The 17,289-nt window shown below is 39.3% G+C and overlaps 2 protein-coding genes across 2 annotated transcripts; both read left to right on the top strand.

Annotated features, from left to right (window-relative positions):
• Window positions 1-483: 483 nt before the first annotated feature.
• Window positions 484-2,232, top strand: LOC110185982 (uncharacterized). Its single transcript, XM_020955006.2, has 3 exons — window positions 484-1,077; window positions 1,135-1,609; window positions 1,663-2,232. The coding sequence occupies exons 1-3, from the start codon at window positions 602-604 to the stop codon at window positions 2,074-2,076; spliced, it is 1,365 nt and encodes a 454-aa protein (XP_020810665.2). The 5' UTR covers window positions 484-601; the 3' UTR covers window positions 2,077-2,232.
• A 680-nt stretch (window positions 2,233-2,912) lies between these two features.
• Window positions 2,913-5,198, top strand: LOC110183296 (uncharacterized). The gene is made up of 3 exons (XM_020951534.2): window positions 2,913-3,944; window positions 4,081-4,249; window positions 4,303-5,198. Exons 1-3 carry the CDS (start codon window positions 3,580-3,582, stop codon window positions 5,020-5,022), a joined length of 1,254 nt encoding a protein of 417 aa, XP_020807193.2. The 5' UTR covers window positions 2,913-3,579; the 3' UTR covers window positions 5,023-5,198.
• Window positions 5,199-17,289: the final 12,091 nt, after the last annotated feature.

Genomic DNA, 17,289 nt, shown 5'->3' with positions numbered 1-17,289 from the left:
AACAACTCTCATGCTTATTATTGAATAGTAGTTACATTTTTACAGTTCAGTCCAAAATCAAAGATATCCAAGAATGGATGGAAATCAGATTGCAGTATAAACCAGGCTTGTAGGCCAACTTCAGGGTGTTTAAAAGTCAACAGCAGGCCGGATCAAACAATAGGTAATACGGACCATCTAATTTCTCACAGTAAATGAATGACAGGATTGGGCAACTGATGCCGGGATTGGTCGCGAAAGGGAAGGGAACGCCATTGCAGCAAAACGCAATAAACGGAGAGCCTATTGGTCAGCCAAATTTTTAAGATGGAAAGAATATCAAGTGATCAAAACATGACGCAGAGATGCATATATTTATCTTATAGTTAAAGTTCACCTATTTAAATTATGAAATTTTAAAATGCTACGGTAAAATCGCTTTAAAATTTTGGGAAGAATACAGAAATATGAAATTATATTAAATTGATAGTACATACTCTTAAATGTCTCCAACTCTATTTAGACTTCAGATGGGTTCATCAAACGCTAACACCGCTAATCCATCGCATGCATTTTCATTGAATCAATTGAGTAAGGTCCGGTCCAAGATGCGCCGCCCCAGATGACCCAGCCCATTAAAATCAATTATAAATCAAATGCAGCATCGGCAACCCTCTCCGAGATTTTGCATATAAAGCAGTTGGACTCACTGGCAGCCTCAAGTCAAATCGCCATGTCGGACGCTGTGGAGGAGCCTCCACTCTATCTAACGCATCAGTTCTTCAGGCGGACACTGGAGCATGGACTACAGCAGATGGATCTGCACGTCCTTGAGGTGCAGCTGACCAATCTGACGCGAGGGGGAGAGAACTACTGTAGCAACATCTACCGCGCTCACATTAAATACCGCAACGCAGAAGGCAGCGTCCTGGAGACATCGTTGATCGTCAAGTCAATGCCGGAGGAGAAGCAGGCGATCCTGTCCCGCCTGAACATTTACAACAAGGAGAGCATCTTCTATATGCACATCAAGCCGAAGCTGGAGGCGCTCATGTGGCAGGCTCACAATGCCTCCAAGCCGTGGTCGCTGGGTGCCAAGTGAGTTTCCAAATAATTCTTGCCATTTTTGCCAAGCTGAATTGTACCCATCCGCAGGCACTACTATTCCACCACTCAGCCGGAGCAAACCATCATCGTTGAGGATCTGTGCTCCGAGGGCTATCAACTGAAGTGTCGTCAACTGGGTCTGGACTTGGACCATGCGTCTCTGGTGATGGAAAAGCTGGCCCAATATCATGCCCTAAGCATGATTATGGCCGAATGGGAGCCAGAGACAATCGTGGACCGATATCCCTTCGGTCTGCTGCACATGGACGCCATCAAGTCGAAGCCCTTCAAGCTGCTCTTTGGCACTCAGCTTCTGAAGCTTGCCGCCCTTGTGGGGGACTGTGAGGGATTCGGCTCTATCACCACGAAGCTCTACCGCTACCACGAACACTTCACGGAACGCATTCTCAAGGCTGTATATCCGCTGCGAGGACACCACAATGTGCTAAACCATGGCGATCTATGGATAAATAACATATTTTTCAACTACGATCCGCAGTACAAGGTGCAGGATGTGAAAATTGTATGTGTAGTTTGATTGGGAATATTTAATCTCATATCTAATAGCTTTTTTAGATTGACTTTCAGTTGTGCTTCTATGGCAGCCTGGGTTTCGACATCAATTACTTTCTGAACACCAGCTTGGAGCTGGAGGTGCTTCGTTGTCATCGGCAGACGCTCATCGACATCTACTACAAGGCACTGATTGAATGCCTCCAGCATCTGCCGTGGACTAAGCCCATGCCCAGCTACGACGGTGTTATGGATGAGATCCGGGAACGGGAGGACTACGGTTTCTTTGTGGCCTTTGGCTTCTTTCCACTTATGAGCATGATCGGAGTAGACTCGGAGGACAACTCGCTGAAGAACTTCCACGACGAAACCTTCGCGCGACAGAAAGTTCAACTTATGTTCGAGGGCAACGCTCGTACCCTGGAGAGCTTGAAATGCACGCTGAAGCGTCTAGATGAGATGAAATTGTTTGACTGAACTCTGAACAGTATAATTCTTATAATCATTTAAATTAATTCAATATTTCATTAAACAATTCATATTTGTGGAACAAAATGTTTAGAACGGTGTAGAAAACTACTTGTTTGTAGGCCATGAGTTAAATAAATGAAATTCGAAAAATCTTTACATTAAGCATTTACCCGTTTTCTTTTACATATATGTATAGGAGAATCTGGAATTAATTATTAATTATAATAAAATATACAAATGCTTGGCGCCTAGGGATATATATTTCAATCTTAACTACCTTTCCTATTTTTGAGATAATAACGCATTTCGACACACTTTGCGTGCTGCTAATTTACACAAACAAATTATACTTAATAAAGACATGCAACTACTTTGAAGTCCTCAAAATAAACTTAAATTGCTGAGAATATTTCACTCACTTATTTGCATATTAACCCACTTAATTATTAACACAACACACATTTTTACGCCCCATCCTTCAAAATGGAACGTGATAATTATCTTAAATAACAATCATTTTATTGAGAATATAAAATATTCTCTCGGTGTCTAGGTTCAAAATCCCATCGTCATGTTAGTGAATTATACAAGTCATCAAACGGAAATCATAGAATAGAATACGTTTTTAATTATATTACAATTTATAAATGAAACACAACAAATTATTCTTATATCATTCTTGCCGTAAAATTACATAAATCATTTGTTAGTTACCATCGGGTGTTAAGTGAATTGAGAGATTGAGATTTATAAAGTAATTAGTTAAGTGTAACACAAAGAAAAAAGTAATAAAACAATTTTTTATATATGCATGATGTTACTGGAAAATGTATAATATTTTCAGTTATCAATCAGTAGGTCGTTGATTCTGTTTTAATTAATTCAATAAGCGCAATAAATATTTAATAGGTATAACATCGTCCCCACTGGAAAGTCGCGAACATCAGAGATGAGAAACTTTTATGCCAACGTTATAAATGAGTTATCCTTTTGACAGTGATATATTTTATCAAATAATTGCTTTTAATAGTAAATTAAAACGGCACTCTAATTGTGTTTGTTTAGTAAGAAAGGTCTAACTAGCACTTGAACGTTAAGCTTTGTTATCAACTAACTAAATCGATATTATGCATATATTTTGTACGGACAAACACTTGATAAGATAATTGACTGCCAATCATCGCGAGTGGGATCTGGCCAGAGAAAGATGAGAACAAATTGTTATTAGCAAAGTTGAATTCAGGAAATTGAATTACTAGTGAAACACGCATGCGAAAGGTCGACATCTCCGGGCGTTGCGTGTTTTGAGAATACCGAAAAGTTAGAGAACTTGTTGTCGCCTATTAAGAGAATTCCAACTGAGATGAAGTATATATTATAGCCATGTGTGACATATATGTGCATATGTAACTAATTCCGACGCTGGAATCAACCGGGCCAGCACTATAATTTGCCGAGTCGTATATAAATTGAGCATCGTTTGCTGGCTACTTCTCAAACGATCGCAAAATGTGTAGTATTGTCTGCGATGCGGAGGTGACCGCTCTGCCCAGTTACCTGGACGTGGTCTTCTTCGAGGAAGTGCTGGAGACCGCCCTGCGGACGGCGAAGGTCCATCCGCTGGCCATTCACATACGAATGGGCAGCAGCACGGGAGAGAACTACTGCAGCCAGATTTTCCGGGTGAAGATATCGTTCAGACATCCCGGCCAAGCGGAGCAACACCTTATGTTCATCGTAAAGCACATTCCTCGCCTGGATTCGGTGGAATTTATTGAGGACCTACAGGTCTACCTGAAAGAGAAGATTACGTATCATGAGGTGCTGCCCCGGCTGGAGCTGCTGATGCAGTGCAAGCGGCGCTTTGGACCCAAGTAAGTCATAATTAATATAATAAATAATATATAAGAAATTAATATTAAATATATAATAATAAAATATAAATAAAATATAAATAATAAATATATATAATAATAATTAATATATTAAATATAATGCTTATCATTTCAGACTCTATCACTGCATCAAACTGCCGGAGAGCAGCTTGGTGTTCGAGGATCTGGGTCAGTTGGGCTATATAATGGCCTCTCGTGAGCTGGGCTTGGATGAGGACCATTGTCGTCTGGTCATGGAGCGCCTGGGTGAGTTCCATGCCACCTCCATGGCCCTGGCGGTACTGGTAAGTTTAAATAAAGAATACATGCTAACCTTACTAAAACGGACTTCGGATAGGATCCCCATATTTTCGAGGCCTATGGTGATGGAATGCTCTCACCGGAGGGTCTAGCAAAGGACGATGGTCTGTTGATGCGCTTTTTCTCGGGCAATGGCCAGGAACTCCACACCCTAGTGAGCTCTTGGCCCGGCTACGAACGCATCGCTGACAAAATCGGAAAGTATATGCAAGACCAGCGAGCCAATTTAGTCCGCAGTCAGGCCCCGCAGGAGAAGGAAATCAAGGTTCTTAACCATGGCGACCTTTGGGTTAATAACTTCCTCTTTAAGTACGATTCGGCGAAACGGCCGCAGGACATTATCTTCATCGACTTCCAGCTAAGCGTGTGGGGCAGCCCGGGCATCGACCTCAACTATTTCTTCTATACCAGCCTCAACCTCGAGGTGCTTCGCCACCGGCGGCCCCAGCTCCTACGTACGTACCATGCCCGCCTTTCCGACACGCTGCTAAGCCTCGACCTAGGTGTACCTGTGCCCAGCTACGAACAGATCCTGGAGGAGGTGAATCGCCGCGAGGCCTACGGCTTCTTCGCCAGCTACGGCATCTTCCCTACTGTTAGCCAGGACAAGGCCCAGACGGCCGACAACAACCTGGAGAACTTCAAGGATGCGGACTTTGCCAAGCAAAAGGTGCGTCAAATGTTTGGGTCGCGACGACTGGCGGATACCCTTCGTTATACGCTGCCACACTTTGAACGCGCCGGCGTACTGGGTTGACTTACTAATAGGACGGTTTACTTGTTTTAGTCAAAAGGATTATATTGTTGTAGCCATAAAGACGAGTTTATTGTTATACACAGTTGGCAATTCACTTGGGTTAGATAGAAATACGAAGGTACATTGCCTGCGATAATTAATAAGGATAAAATGTCCTAATTGTATCAGGCATAGCACTCCGCCTTTTCGTTTTATTTGAAGAAGGATACTGGGAACGTAGATTTGAATGAGGATTTTAAGAAGCTTGATTTGAAATTAAATGTAATTGCAAAGCAAGGAATGGGTATTTGATACTTCTAGAAAATCTTCCAATTTCCAATCAAAAAGATGAGCTTTTTTGTTGGCGGAGCTTTTGCTTACAGTAAAAATTTCCATTTCCATTTCCCATTACAATTCTGTGTTCATTGGGAAATTTATACCATTCTGTTTACACTTTTCCCAACTTTTTCCGGAATTTTACCAGTATCCTTTCTTCGGAGTAGGTTTAAGTATTGGGTATTAATCAGGTTTAGTTTACATAAATATATGTATAAATATATTCCATATTCTTATATAAGGAAATTAATTACTAATAGTTCAATAATTTTTTCATATTTTTTGAGGCGAATGCATTTTTTAAATATTCCTTAGTACTTAAGTAAACTTCTATAAATGTTTGAATTAATGCATTAATGGTATTTTTTTGGTTATTGACTTTCTACTCCTTTTTGTTAAGTTAAGTTTTTTTGTCACATTTTCACAATTCCAACGATGTAACCCCTTATAAAATTAAAAAACAAATTTTTATCAATAATATATTTGGAATATACGGCCTTAAATGACTTCTTCGCTCCATTGCAAGCTTCTGACTGATATAATAATATAACAAGGGTATAAAAATGTAACTTCAACTTAAATTATCAAAATGGTTCATCATTCGGAAATACGTATACGTATGCATGCGTGAAAAATTTCAATCCCATCTCCTCATTTGAGTCTTTAAGTTCCAGAGGCTTATACAGATGAATGTGAACGAATCTGGAAGGGAGTATACCCGCACTGCACCTGGTATGAGCATTAACATGCGAGTTAATTAAGCCGTCATGAACTGTAAACTGGAAAAACACGTGACATGCGGAGCTAACTGCATACAGAGAATGTTTAGCCGCAGGCAACTCAAAGGCGAAGAGCCAAACTCGGTTGGCCTTCCACGAAACATTGCGTTTTGTTTGTGGCCTCTAGGATCCTGACCCCCGACCCGCGAACGCTGAATTTGTAGCCAAAAAAACAACTGTTGATGCGTATCGTAGAGCTTGGGATCAAAATGAAGAAAAAATATCCCATTTTGTAGTCCAGTCACTTTAATTTTTAGTGCTAAAAGAAAGTATTTAAAAGTATGTTTATTTTAGGATATTATTATATATGAGGTGCTACAGAAATCACCATTTTGAAATCCTTTTAACATGTTTATAATAATGTTTCAGAAGAATGTTCAGAATGTTTCAATAGACCCAGTTTTCACTTAACTGAACCTAGTAATTTTTGATGCTGATCAAAAATCCACATTCGCACTTGTATGTATATCCTTTGTGGTGTCAAATACCTGTTTGTTAATATGTAAGAGTACTCTGAAATGGGCACATGCTTTTTAAGCCCAATCTGGATTACCTTTTCTCCCCTCTCAACTCAATGGCTTTTGTGGGCGTTATTTTTTATACATATGTACATATATATGTGGAATAAATGTGGCGTTGCGTTTCGTTAAACGAACTGCATTAATAAACAACGGCGCTTAAATGCGCGATTGGACACAAATTAGTGACCAGGCCAGACGAGCCAAACTGCCCCCGGAAAATGAAGCCATGGATTCTCCTCTCCTCCCGCCATTAGGCGACGCTGATGTATGCGATTTTAATCGTACGTTCAGACATAAACAACCAGAATACAGGACAGCCGAATTCCATGGCAACCCCGTTCCCAGACGAGACAAAAGGATAATGGAGTCGCTCGAACACACACACACATGTGATTCCAAAAAGTAGACACAACACTGACAGACGACGCACCGAATAAATGACCATAATCAAACACTTTACGCCTGAAAGCATGCAGCACTGTTTTCCCTATTTCCGATGCTCCCGACCACCACCTTCCGCCCGTTGAGCCTGCCGGCAAAGAAGACTTTGTGAGAGCATCCGATTTTCCTAAGCTGAGTAACGCTGGCTTCCTATCTGTGCATCGACGGACATCCACTCCCAGTAGACGACGTTGCCGGTGGCGAGATTTAATTAGTACCCTCCAGTAGTCCTTTAGTTGTTCAAATACTCTATTTATGGGGGTAATCCTCTATGTGAAATACGCTTTAGATGCTCAACCGATGACTGAGCTCAAAAGATTCGAACTTTGATATGGATTTAAAATTAATTATTATGAATAAATCTGAAATTTGTAAACAAAAATTATGTTTCATAAAACCCTTTTGGGTGCTAAGCTATTTACAGTAAGTGGTAATGCATTGAGATTACATTTTAACAACAAATGTGTTTTTAATTACCTGTAGATTGTTCACATTCTTTTAAATAAAGTTCAGGAGCAATCAAGTATATATTTTATAAACTTATTCTTTTGAAAATTTATACTTTTATTTAAAATTTTATTATGTTTTAGGCAAAATCTATTCGTTGGGTGAGCTCCTTAGTTATACCAGCAATTTCTCGTCCCTTAAATTTCATTATAGTCGGCTGCACGACGCTTTCATCTTTTTTTTCTAGGACTAGCTAGGGCCTAGACTGATTCGGCTGCCCTTTAATCACAGTTGGCGTAAATCAAACACAAACAAATGCCATCACCATCACCATCATCATCATCATTTCTATCCCGGACTGAGCTCTGTCCAAAAGGAGGACGAGTTGTATCGAGCATGGGGATACGTTCCTGCCGAAAACTGTTGCATACTGTTGAGAGTCACACAGGACGAGGCGAAGGCTTTGCATACTTTTTAGCTGCGTGGCCGAGCGCATGAATAATTGATTTCCATTGCAGGAATGGCGACATTCACCACCCAGGACCCCTTCCTTCCACCCACTGTAGCTCTCTCTCATTGTCGCGAATTCATTTGTCAGTTTGCTGGTCGGTTTGTCTCTTTGTCTGTTTGTCCGTTGGCATGTTTATTTGTTTGTGCCGCTGTCGCATGCAACATATTTTTACTTGTGTTGCGCTGCGGGGATCTCCGCATAATTCCCACCAAGCCCAGGCCCTCGCCGAGAGCTCTGCACATTGTTTTTTCAGGCTGTCGCTTATCAGTTTATTTTTGCTCATGCCATTTGCGTGTGCCATTGCCGCCAATCTGTGTCCCTACACAGAGAAGAAATATAACCGAAACTGAATAGTGGTACAGGAAGCACAAAGGGTTTGGAAACCTCTCTGAAGGATATAAAAAAGAACCCTAAGGATTTAATCTATATCGTATGTTTTTAGACAGAAAAGGGGTATTTTCTTTGAATGTTTGCAATTAATTGTTTCTTCCCGAAATAATTCATGATTCTTTATAGCTAAACAAATCAGGTATAGTCTTTTAAGGGTGATAATGTTTGCAATTATTTAATAAAGCTAATAAAATATACTGAAATTTCCTTATTAAGGAGGTACACTTTTATTATTTTGATTATTATATCGATTACTTATATCCACTATATTTGTTAAAATTAAGGATACAATATGAAATTTATCAGATTATTTCTGTGTATCTCCTCGGTAACCCCCTTTGAGCGTTGACGTATGGTTCGGGAATTTAATCCGGACAACGCATTAAGGGTTGCCATGGCTTCTGCTCCTTCCTGCGACCCTTGCTCATTTTGGCTAACATTTATTTTTCAGGATTCAATCTTGTTGGTGACTGCATTTAATTTCCATAAATGCTTCCTATGCTGTATGTTATGGGTATTAGTAATAATAACTTATTACAGCTATTAGACTGTCCAATACGGAAACTCGATTCGTAATTGCAGTGGTTAGTATGTAAGGAGGGTCTCCAAAGAGGTAAGGGAAGTATGAATAATAGTATGAAATAATTGCATGGTGAGCCTAGGTAGTCAGCCAGAGTTAAATTATAGGCTAAACTTTGGCAATCAACTTGACCGAAGGTTGCCTTCCCTATATTTTTTTTACTTTCATCGTGAATTACAATGACATTCCGATGTCTTTACCAACTAGGGGACGTATATATAATATAAGTCCATGAAAGGATATGTCTAAGAATAAAATGAGTTCTATCTGTCGAGTAAACCTGGCACTGTGTTCAGGGGAAAGTTCCCAAAAAGGACTTCTCTCTGTAGGGGAACCCACCGCCAGGACTTCTGGATTCCAGGACATTTTTCTCTCGCTCTCTGGCTCTCACCGGGGATATTTCCTTTTGTTTTGGGTTATTTGGCTGCCAGTCGTGGCGGCAAATCTTGTGGGGATGGTTTTTCCTCGCTGATGTCGTTGCCCAGGTGCATCAGGAACGAGAAGCGAGAAGCCTGTGAGAGCGAGGGCTTGTGGGCTGGGGCTTCCTCTAATGGAAACTGAGACACCAGTTGATTGCTGGGTTCACATCTCCGAGTTGGATTATATTGCATTTGTTTTCTGTTGCTGGGCAGCTAGGAAATGACAGCCAAAGTTCACAAAGAGCGTGTGAGTGGGGGTAAATCGTAATTATCATGCGTTTTCCCATTTGCATCGGGGGGTGCCATAAATCAGCGCATTCATTCTCTCGAGCCCCCAAGGACTATGTGTGTGTCCGGCCGGACATCCTGCCTGTGCATTGAGAAACGAGCGGGGGACGACATTAAAAGGCTCAAATTATAGTTGATTTCCTGGAGGTAAACATTCATTGAACCTTGGCATATACACAAATTTTGGGAATGGTCAATCATGGTGTTTGTATTAAAACCCTTTAACTTTAATGTGAATATTTGAAAATAGAAAATGTGTTTTGGTTTCGCTCAGTAAGACTTTGAAACCAACTCCGCAAATACACGCATCAACATCGGTTTCCTTGATTCATATGTTGTGGTTTGACTTATGGTTTTGACTTCTGCTGACATTTTGGGCCTGACTTGTCGCCCTGCTTCCAGGGTTTCTTGCACCTGCCACACGTTCGCATGTGTGCGACTTGTATACCCTTGAAAAGGGTATATATATTTTGGAACTCTTTAATATTTCAATATTTTTTTCTGCATTTTATGGACTTTTTTGTCGGTGAAACTCTGTTAAGAAAATTGCTTTTGAAAAGGTTGTTTAAAAGCCTAAATTATATTATAAAACAATATATTTATATATAATAATTAAGCAAATATATAAATTTTCAATATCGAAATGTAACATTTTTACAGTTCCCTGCTTCATAAATCGTAAGTGACAAATACTTACATTTAAAATTCATCTCTATGTTTTATATACAGACTCAAAATTAACAATTTAGATGCAAGGGTACTTTAAGCTTCGATCCCCGAGCTTGGCCTTATTTCTGGTCCGTATCACGAATGTCACTTGCCTGAAATCACATTTTACATATGCTGTTTTGTAAAAGCACGCATAGGCATCGGGGACTCTGTAAGTAATAATACTATAAAAAATGGTTAGCCCTTAAAGCGAAATTTTATGTACAGCATACATATAAAACAGTATATCATAAGATTTTCCGCCTTTTCAAAATGTAGCCTAAAACATTAGTGAGGTAAGGTTTTTTAGAAGCTCTTATTAATAGCTTTTTCCTTCTTTAAGAAGCAACTTACAAGAAATTTGAAAATAGATGTTTGTAAATATTTAAAATACAAGAAATTCGGTTTTTATACCATGAATTGATTCAGAATTTGATAGCAACATAAATATGTATGACTTTTGACCTTCATATGTTTATTCAAGATTTATTAAATCGATATTATTATATGCTACTTTTAACCGTAAATCTAAGTTTTTCAAATATCATAACTAAGCCAAAAAAGCACTAAGTTTAGTTCGACTAGCAGTTCTAGGTTAGTTTTTATAAGGTTAAAATATCTACATACTCTTAAAATACATAGATACATATATTGAAATAAAAGTACATTAAATTTAAAATATACAAAAATTTACAAAAATTTGGGGTCTTAACTAAGTATGGAGTATTATAATTTCAATCAGAAGCTTGTAATGCAGTGAAGGAGTCATTTCCTACCCCATAAATCATATATATTCTTGATCAGCAAGAAGAGACGAATCGAACTAGCTATAATTTAGAGAAAAACAATTTTTTCAAATTTTATCGATTATTTCAAAGAACTATAAGGGGTTACATCGTTAAAATTTTCAAAAATTGACACAAATTTGGGGTTTTAAACTGAGTATGCAGAGTTGTAAACCTATAAAAAATAAACATAGGAAAACTCCGAACTATAATTAACGCATTTTTGGCTTAACTATGACATTTTTAATCTTTGGTTTGTAGAAAAAAATTATCATATAAAAATATAGATAAATATCTGCTCAAAGAATGGCGTTATAATTTCAGTCATTTTAAGTTTTTTAAATTTAAAACTGAGAACGCAGATTTGTTAACCTGTTAAACACGAACATAGGAATGCTTTGCGAACTAAAATTAATGCATTTTTACTTTGGTAACACCGTTATATACATACTTTTAAAGTTTTCAAAAAATGGATACAAATTCTTTTTTTTAACAAGACATTACGAGAACGATTCGGCTTTTTGTGCTTATCATGAATATAAAATATGTATATGATTTATAGGGTCGGAAATTAAAATACCCTGCAAAGGTATAGTATTGTAGCCAAATTTGGCTTCAAAGTCAGTTTTGAAACTTTAAGTCAATATTCGAGAACAGTTTACAATTAAGTTAGGCAGTTAACTTTGAGCATAAGTTTGTAAATATCCATAATAAAAAGTGCTGTATTATTTTAAATTAAAATTTAGTATGGGGACTTGGCAAAAAGGTAATTAATAGGAAAACAAATGCAATAAATGCTTCTTCTGGTTATCCAGATGTATTTCATTAATCAGGTGGTGTTTTTGGGGTCGAAGGGCAATCATAACACCCTGCAAGGGCATAATAATATAGCCGTAGGCAACATTTGCACGAATTTTATGTTTCATGATTCACATAAAGGCAGGAAACTCAACACGTCCAACGAAATTAACACTCAACGTGTTGCACACACGACTTCCAGCTTGCAGAAAGCTAACACAACTAATTAAAACCACTTTGTAGACACACACATATAATGGTAAAGCCCAGCTGAGGATGCCAAGTTCCGCCGTCTTTTTTTTTTTTTGTTTTTTTTTTTGCATAAAGAGAAGCAACTTGAGCCTTTTCGCAAATTTAACCAGTAAATATGTGGGCGTGGCAGCAACTTGAGCAGTCGGGAAAACCGCAGCGTGCCAAACTTCATTAAAAATGCACACCAAGGATGGAAAGGCCGGGAGCTGTAAATGTACGCCACCAACAATTCAGGGCCAGGAAGATCCCATCTGCACCAAAGTTGGCACTAATTTATGGCACTCATTAGATGCAATTTTCGAGCACCTGAGAAAAGTTATTTGGCACTCGTTCAACGCTGGCTGCCACAGCAATTGCATCCCGTCCAAATATAAGAATTGGGCCCAGAAGTCAAGTCCGAACAGCTGCCACAAAGCAGACGGAGACAAGTCGAGGCCAGGACCAGGACCAAGACGAGCCGAGTTTATCCCAGCCGAGCCGAGCCGAGCGTAGCAGACAAAGGTTTTCCAATTTTCCACGCCATTAAACCAGAGATTTCAAAACAGACCATGCTACTGGCAACGTGACATGGAACGTCCTTTTCGCAAGCCAAGGACGACTAACAAAAGGCGGCCGAGTGGCATCTCAGTTTGTTGTGCGGGAATTGCAGTGAGTCCAGTTCCGAAAGATGCGCGTATGCAACTTGACCATTATTGAGATGGGAAACGGAATGAATTTTCAGTCGGAACTGACGAATTGCAGTCGATTCCCATTCGATTTTAGTATTGGATACTGAGATCCCTGCTATAAGAATTGGCTAGATTTGCCAACTAGATCTAACAGAACACTGGTAGCAGCCATGTGGAAGCTCGTTTAAGTTTACTCGGACTATTAAAGCCAAACATGGAGATATCGTTGACTTTATAACATTCAACAATATGTGATCCTTTGAAAGAAGGGCCAAAAGAATGATATGTTTTTTATAGCTATACTATATAAATTACTTTAATTAGCAGACTGATATTGAAAAGATTTTGGTTCCTATCTATATATATAAAAATGCTCTGTTCGTGTCTACATCCTTCATAGACTCGAAAAGTACTGAACCGTTTAAGCCCAAATTTTTACACAACATGCGTTGAGGTTCCAGCTCGGTTATTGACTACTTTTGATGTTGATAGCTTATCTGCGGTGGCGAATATATCTATTTTTTTAGCGTTTCCAAGTGCCCCTACTGCTGCGCCATCTACAGGCAGCCAGCTGAATCAAAGCATTTCCTGTCAAACATTCAAAACATATTGAAAGAAGAAACTTGAAAAGTTCTGAACCGTTTATGCCCAAATTTTTAGAGAACATGCGTTGAGGTTCCAGCTCGGTTATTGACTACTTTTGATGTTGATAGCTTATCTGCGGTTGCGAATATATCTATTTTTTTTAGCGTTTCCCCGTGCCCCTACTACTGCGCCCTCTACAAGCAAATCAAAGCATTTCCTGTCAAACATTAAAAACATATTGAAAGAAGAAATTGGAGATACAAATTTTATTTTTTGTTCAGGTTCAGTAAGAAACGAAGTCATGCCACCAAAAAAGTCGAGATTGGGTCGTTGTATTCGCAATACAGAAGCAAAAAGACGTAAGATTACGAATATGACTGACGAAGAACGGGCCTCCATCCAAGAGACGCGGCTGCGCGATGAACTTTTACTCATACAGGTTAATGGTTCGGAGGACCGATTGCAATCATATATTAAAATGTCGTCAGTTGTTTCATCAGTACATTGTCGATATGTATGCAAAAATTGAAACGTTTGCTGTTCCTCCGATTGAATCAGAAGAAACTTCGGTCCGAGGAATATATCCATTTGCGGGATGCTGTGATGAATGACCGTAATACAACCAACGTTGGAAAGCTCACGATTTTGCCATCCTCATACATAGGTAGTCCGAGCCACATGCATGAATATGCTCAAGATGCCCAGGCATATGTTCGTTGCTACGGCCGTCCAGACTTATTTATCACCTTCACATGCAATCCAGCTTGGGACGAGATAGTTCAGCTGTTATTTCCTGGACAATCATATAGGGATAGGCATGACATCACAGCCCGTGTTTTTAGACAAAAGCTCAAGTCACTGATGGATTTCATTGTGAAACATGGAGTTTTGGGATCTGAGCGGTGCTGGATGTATTCAGTAGAATGTCAGAAGAGAGGATTGCCGCATGCGCACATACTGATTTGGCTGTATGATAAAATTACTCCAGACGAAATTGACAATGTGATATGCGCTGAGATTCCACGGGCAGAGGTTGATACAGATTTGCATGCAGTTGTCATCAAGAACATGATCCATGGCCCATGTGGTACCCTCAACCGAAGTTCACCATGCATGGTAGACGGGAAGTGTTCCAAGCGATATCCTCGAGCATTTACAGCCAACACCGTAACAGGGGACGATGGATATCCTCTGTATAGGAGACGGTCAACTGAAGATGAAGGGACTTCGGCAACTTTAAACATGAGAATTGGTGAAATTGAGGTAGACAATCGTTGGGTGGTTCCATACTCAACACTATTGTCAAAATCATACAAAGCGCACATCAACGTAGAATATTGCAATTCCGTGAAATCGATTAAAAATATCTGCAAGTACGTGAATAAAGGCAGCGATATGGCAGTTTTTGGTGTTCAGGCAGAAAATTGGGACAGCAATGCAGTACGAGTTGTCGATGAAATATCTCAATACCAGGCTGGAAGATACAAAAGCAGCAACGAGGTTGCATGGAGAATTTGTTCGTTCCCCATTCATGAACGCTATCCAGCTTTAGTTCACTTGGCAGTCCATTTGGAGAATGGTCAAAGTATATATTTCACAGAAAGAAATGTGCAAGAAAGAGTCCTGAATCCGCCAGCGACAACTCTGACTGCCTTCTTCACCTTATGCCAGGAAGATGATTTTGCCGGAACATTGATGTATTCAGAAGTGCCCTCTTAACCACAATATGCCACAGAGAAACGTGACAGGGTACAGCTAGTTTAATTATATATATAAATACTTAGCTTTTAATTATCAAAATGGTGAGCAGTCTTGAAAGTTTTTATACCTTTTTTCGGGCTAACATTATAAAGAACTTTACAAATCCAAAAGCCAAAAAGATATAATTTCTTTTTACCTTTCTTTCGCTGGCCAACTTACAAGCAGCGTCAGGTAATGGGACGAACGTGTAGGATAGTCTTTTACACCTGTTAGTCACTTTTCCAAGCCTGTAACACACCTATACATATTAGGGAGGCTGCTCATTAAACGTGAGACAAGGTAAAATTCAATTAATTGTCAACGCATTGGAGAAACAATTTTTATAGCATTGATAGCAGCAGGGGGGAATCAATTTAATTGAAAAAGTTTTTTCTTTCCGCTGCCGTTAGAAAGCTCTGCAATTATCGTTAGTTGTTGTATTTGAAGTCCAGAGGCCGTTGAGCATCATCAATAACGTGAGTGAAATCGCAGAATTCTGTATACCTTTTCAGTTTTCCAATTGCAGTGGTGTTACATACCCTTGCTTGAAATAATAATACCCAGTAAGGGCATTAAAATGGCGACATTGTCCTGACAAGATGTTAGGAAGGGATAGCTAAGGGTACGACGGTCATCTTGAGGCACCTGATGAAAACTTTTCCCGTGTTTTGTTGCCAAAGTGCAATTCAGCGTCAGTTTGAACTTTGCTTAGTTGCATGCATGACGGCAACTTTCTCTGCTTGTCGTGTCGTCAAAGAGAAAGATTTAATTCGCATCGCGTTTGCTTCGATACTCTTAAACGGATCAAAATATTATCAAATTGAACCTTTAACACTTGAACAATTTGCTGTTAATTGTTAAACGTTCATAAGCTCAACTTGTTCCATAATAGATTGCTTACCAACATTGGTATTTTATATAATTAAATCAAGTTGCCAAGTCGATACTATTCGAGTAGAAGAATATACATATATGTTACATAAGTTCATTTGTAGTTATATTTATTTATTGATTTTGACCAGCGATTGAAAGAGGTTGTTCTGCATCACATTAAAAAGGTTCAATGAGATCAGATTTTCCTTCTTTAGCTGGTTAAACTATTGGTAAATATTAAACTGATTGTTTTGTTGGTTTTTTAATAGATATACAATAGTATATACTTTACAGAAAGAATCTACAATGTTCGTGGTATTTGTTTCTCTTCTGATTCTCTAGCTGTTGTAAATGCAGTTTTTGTAATTAAAACTTAGTCGACGACGAAGACGAAGACGACGCCATTTACAGTTGAAACCTGCCGTATTATTTACAGGTTTAAGGAGAGGACGCGGTACAGAGCATTCTCCTTATTCGCCCGCAAGGCACATATAATTTAGCGCACTTTATTTGTTAATGTCTGAAGCGACGCGACGCGACTCGGCATTGGGTTGCAGGTCGTAGGCCCCTCCCGACCCGACACTGTCACGCTCCATGTCAACAGTGGCAACTTTATTGTCTGCGCAGGCATCGTGTGTGTGTTTGGCGGTGACATTAAGTGCAGTTGGTTTGTCGATTCGCAGAAAAACGTTTGCAATTTATTAACTGACATTTGAAGTGTGTCTTCCGCAAAAGGTTCAGGGCATATGACACTTATTGCCTTCGGCACGGCGCTATTTGATAAAACTGACTGACGCCGGAAGGTAGGCAATGGTATTTTCAAGCCCGAAAACTTTGCAGACAAGCGAGACATCGGTAAAGGAAATAAGGGCAACAAAACTTGCAAATTTATTTTGATGCTTTGTGTTGCCCAGGTCTATTTCGGCACAACATCTTCCAGGCGACCTAGAAAAAAGACTTTTACTATGTTGTCCTAAGGCATATAGATAGTGGTTCTTCTGGACAAGTTTCAGCCCATCCACATAAGCGATTAACCAAGCAAAAAAAGGGAAAAGGTGACCTGATGGCTGGAATAGTCGGGGCTAATAGTTATTCCCGTGAACCAACACAAATGTCTGTCGCTCAGGGGAGTCGGGGTGAAATCCTAATTGATTATTTATAAAGTGC

This window comes from Drosophila serrata, unplaced genomic scaffold, assembly GCF_035046125.1.
Source record: "Drosophila serrata isolate PLE 108 unplaced genomic scaffold, ASM3504612v1 contig_100, whole genome shotgun sequence".
Classification (NCBI taxonomy): domain Eukaryota; kingdom Metazoa; phylum Arthropoda; class Insecta; order Diptera; family Drosophilidae; genus Drosophila; species Drosophila serrata.
Note: the sequence above shows the minus strand (reverse complement) of the source record. Positions and strands in the feature narration are given on the sequence as shown.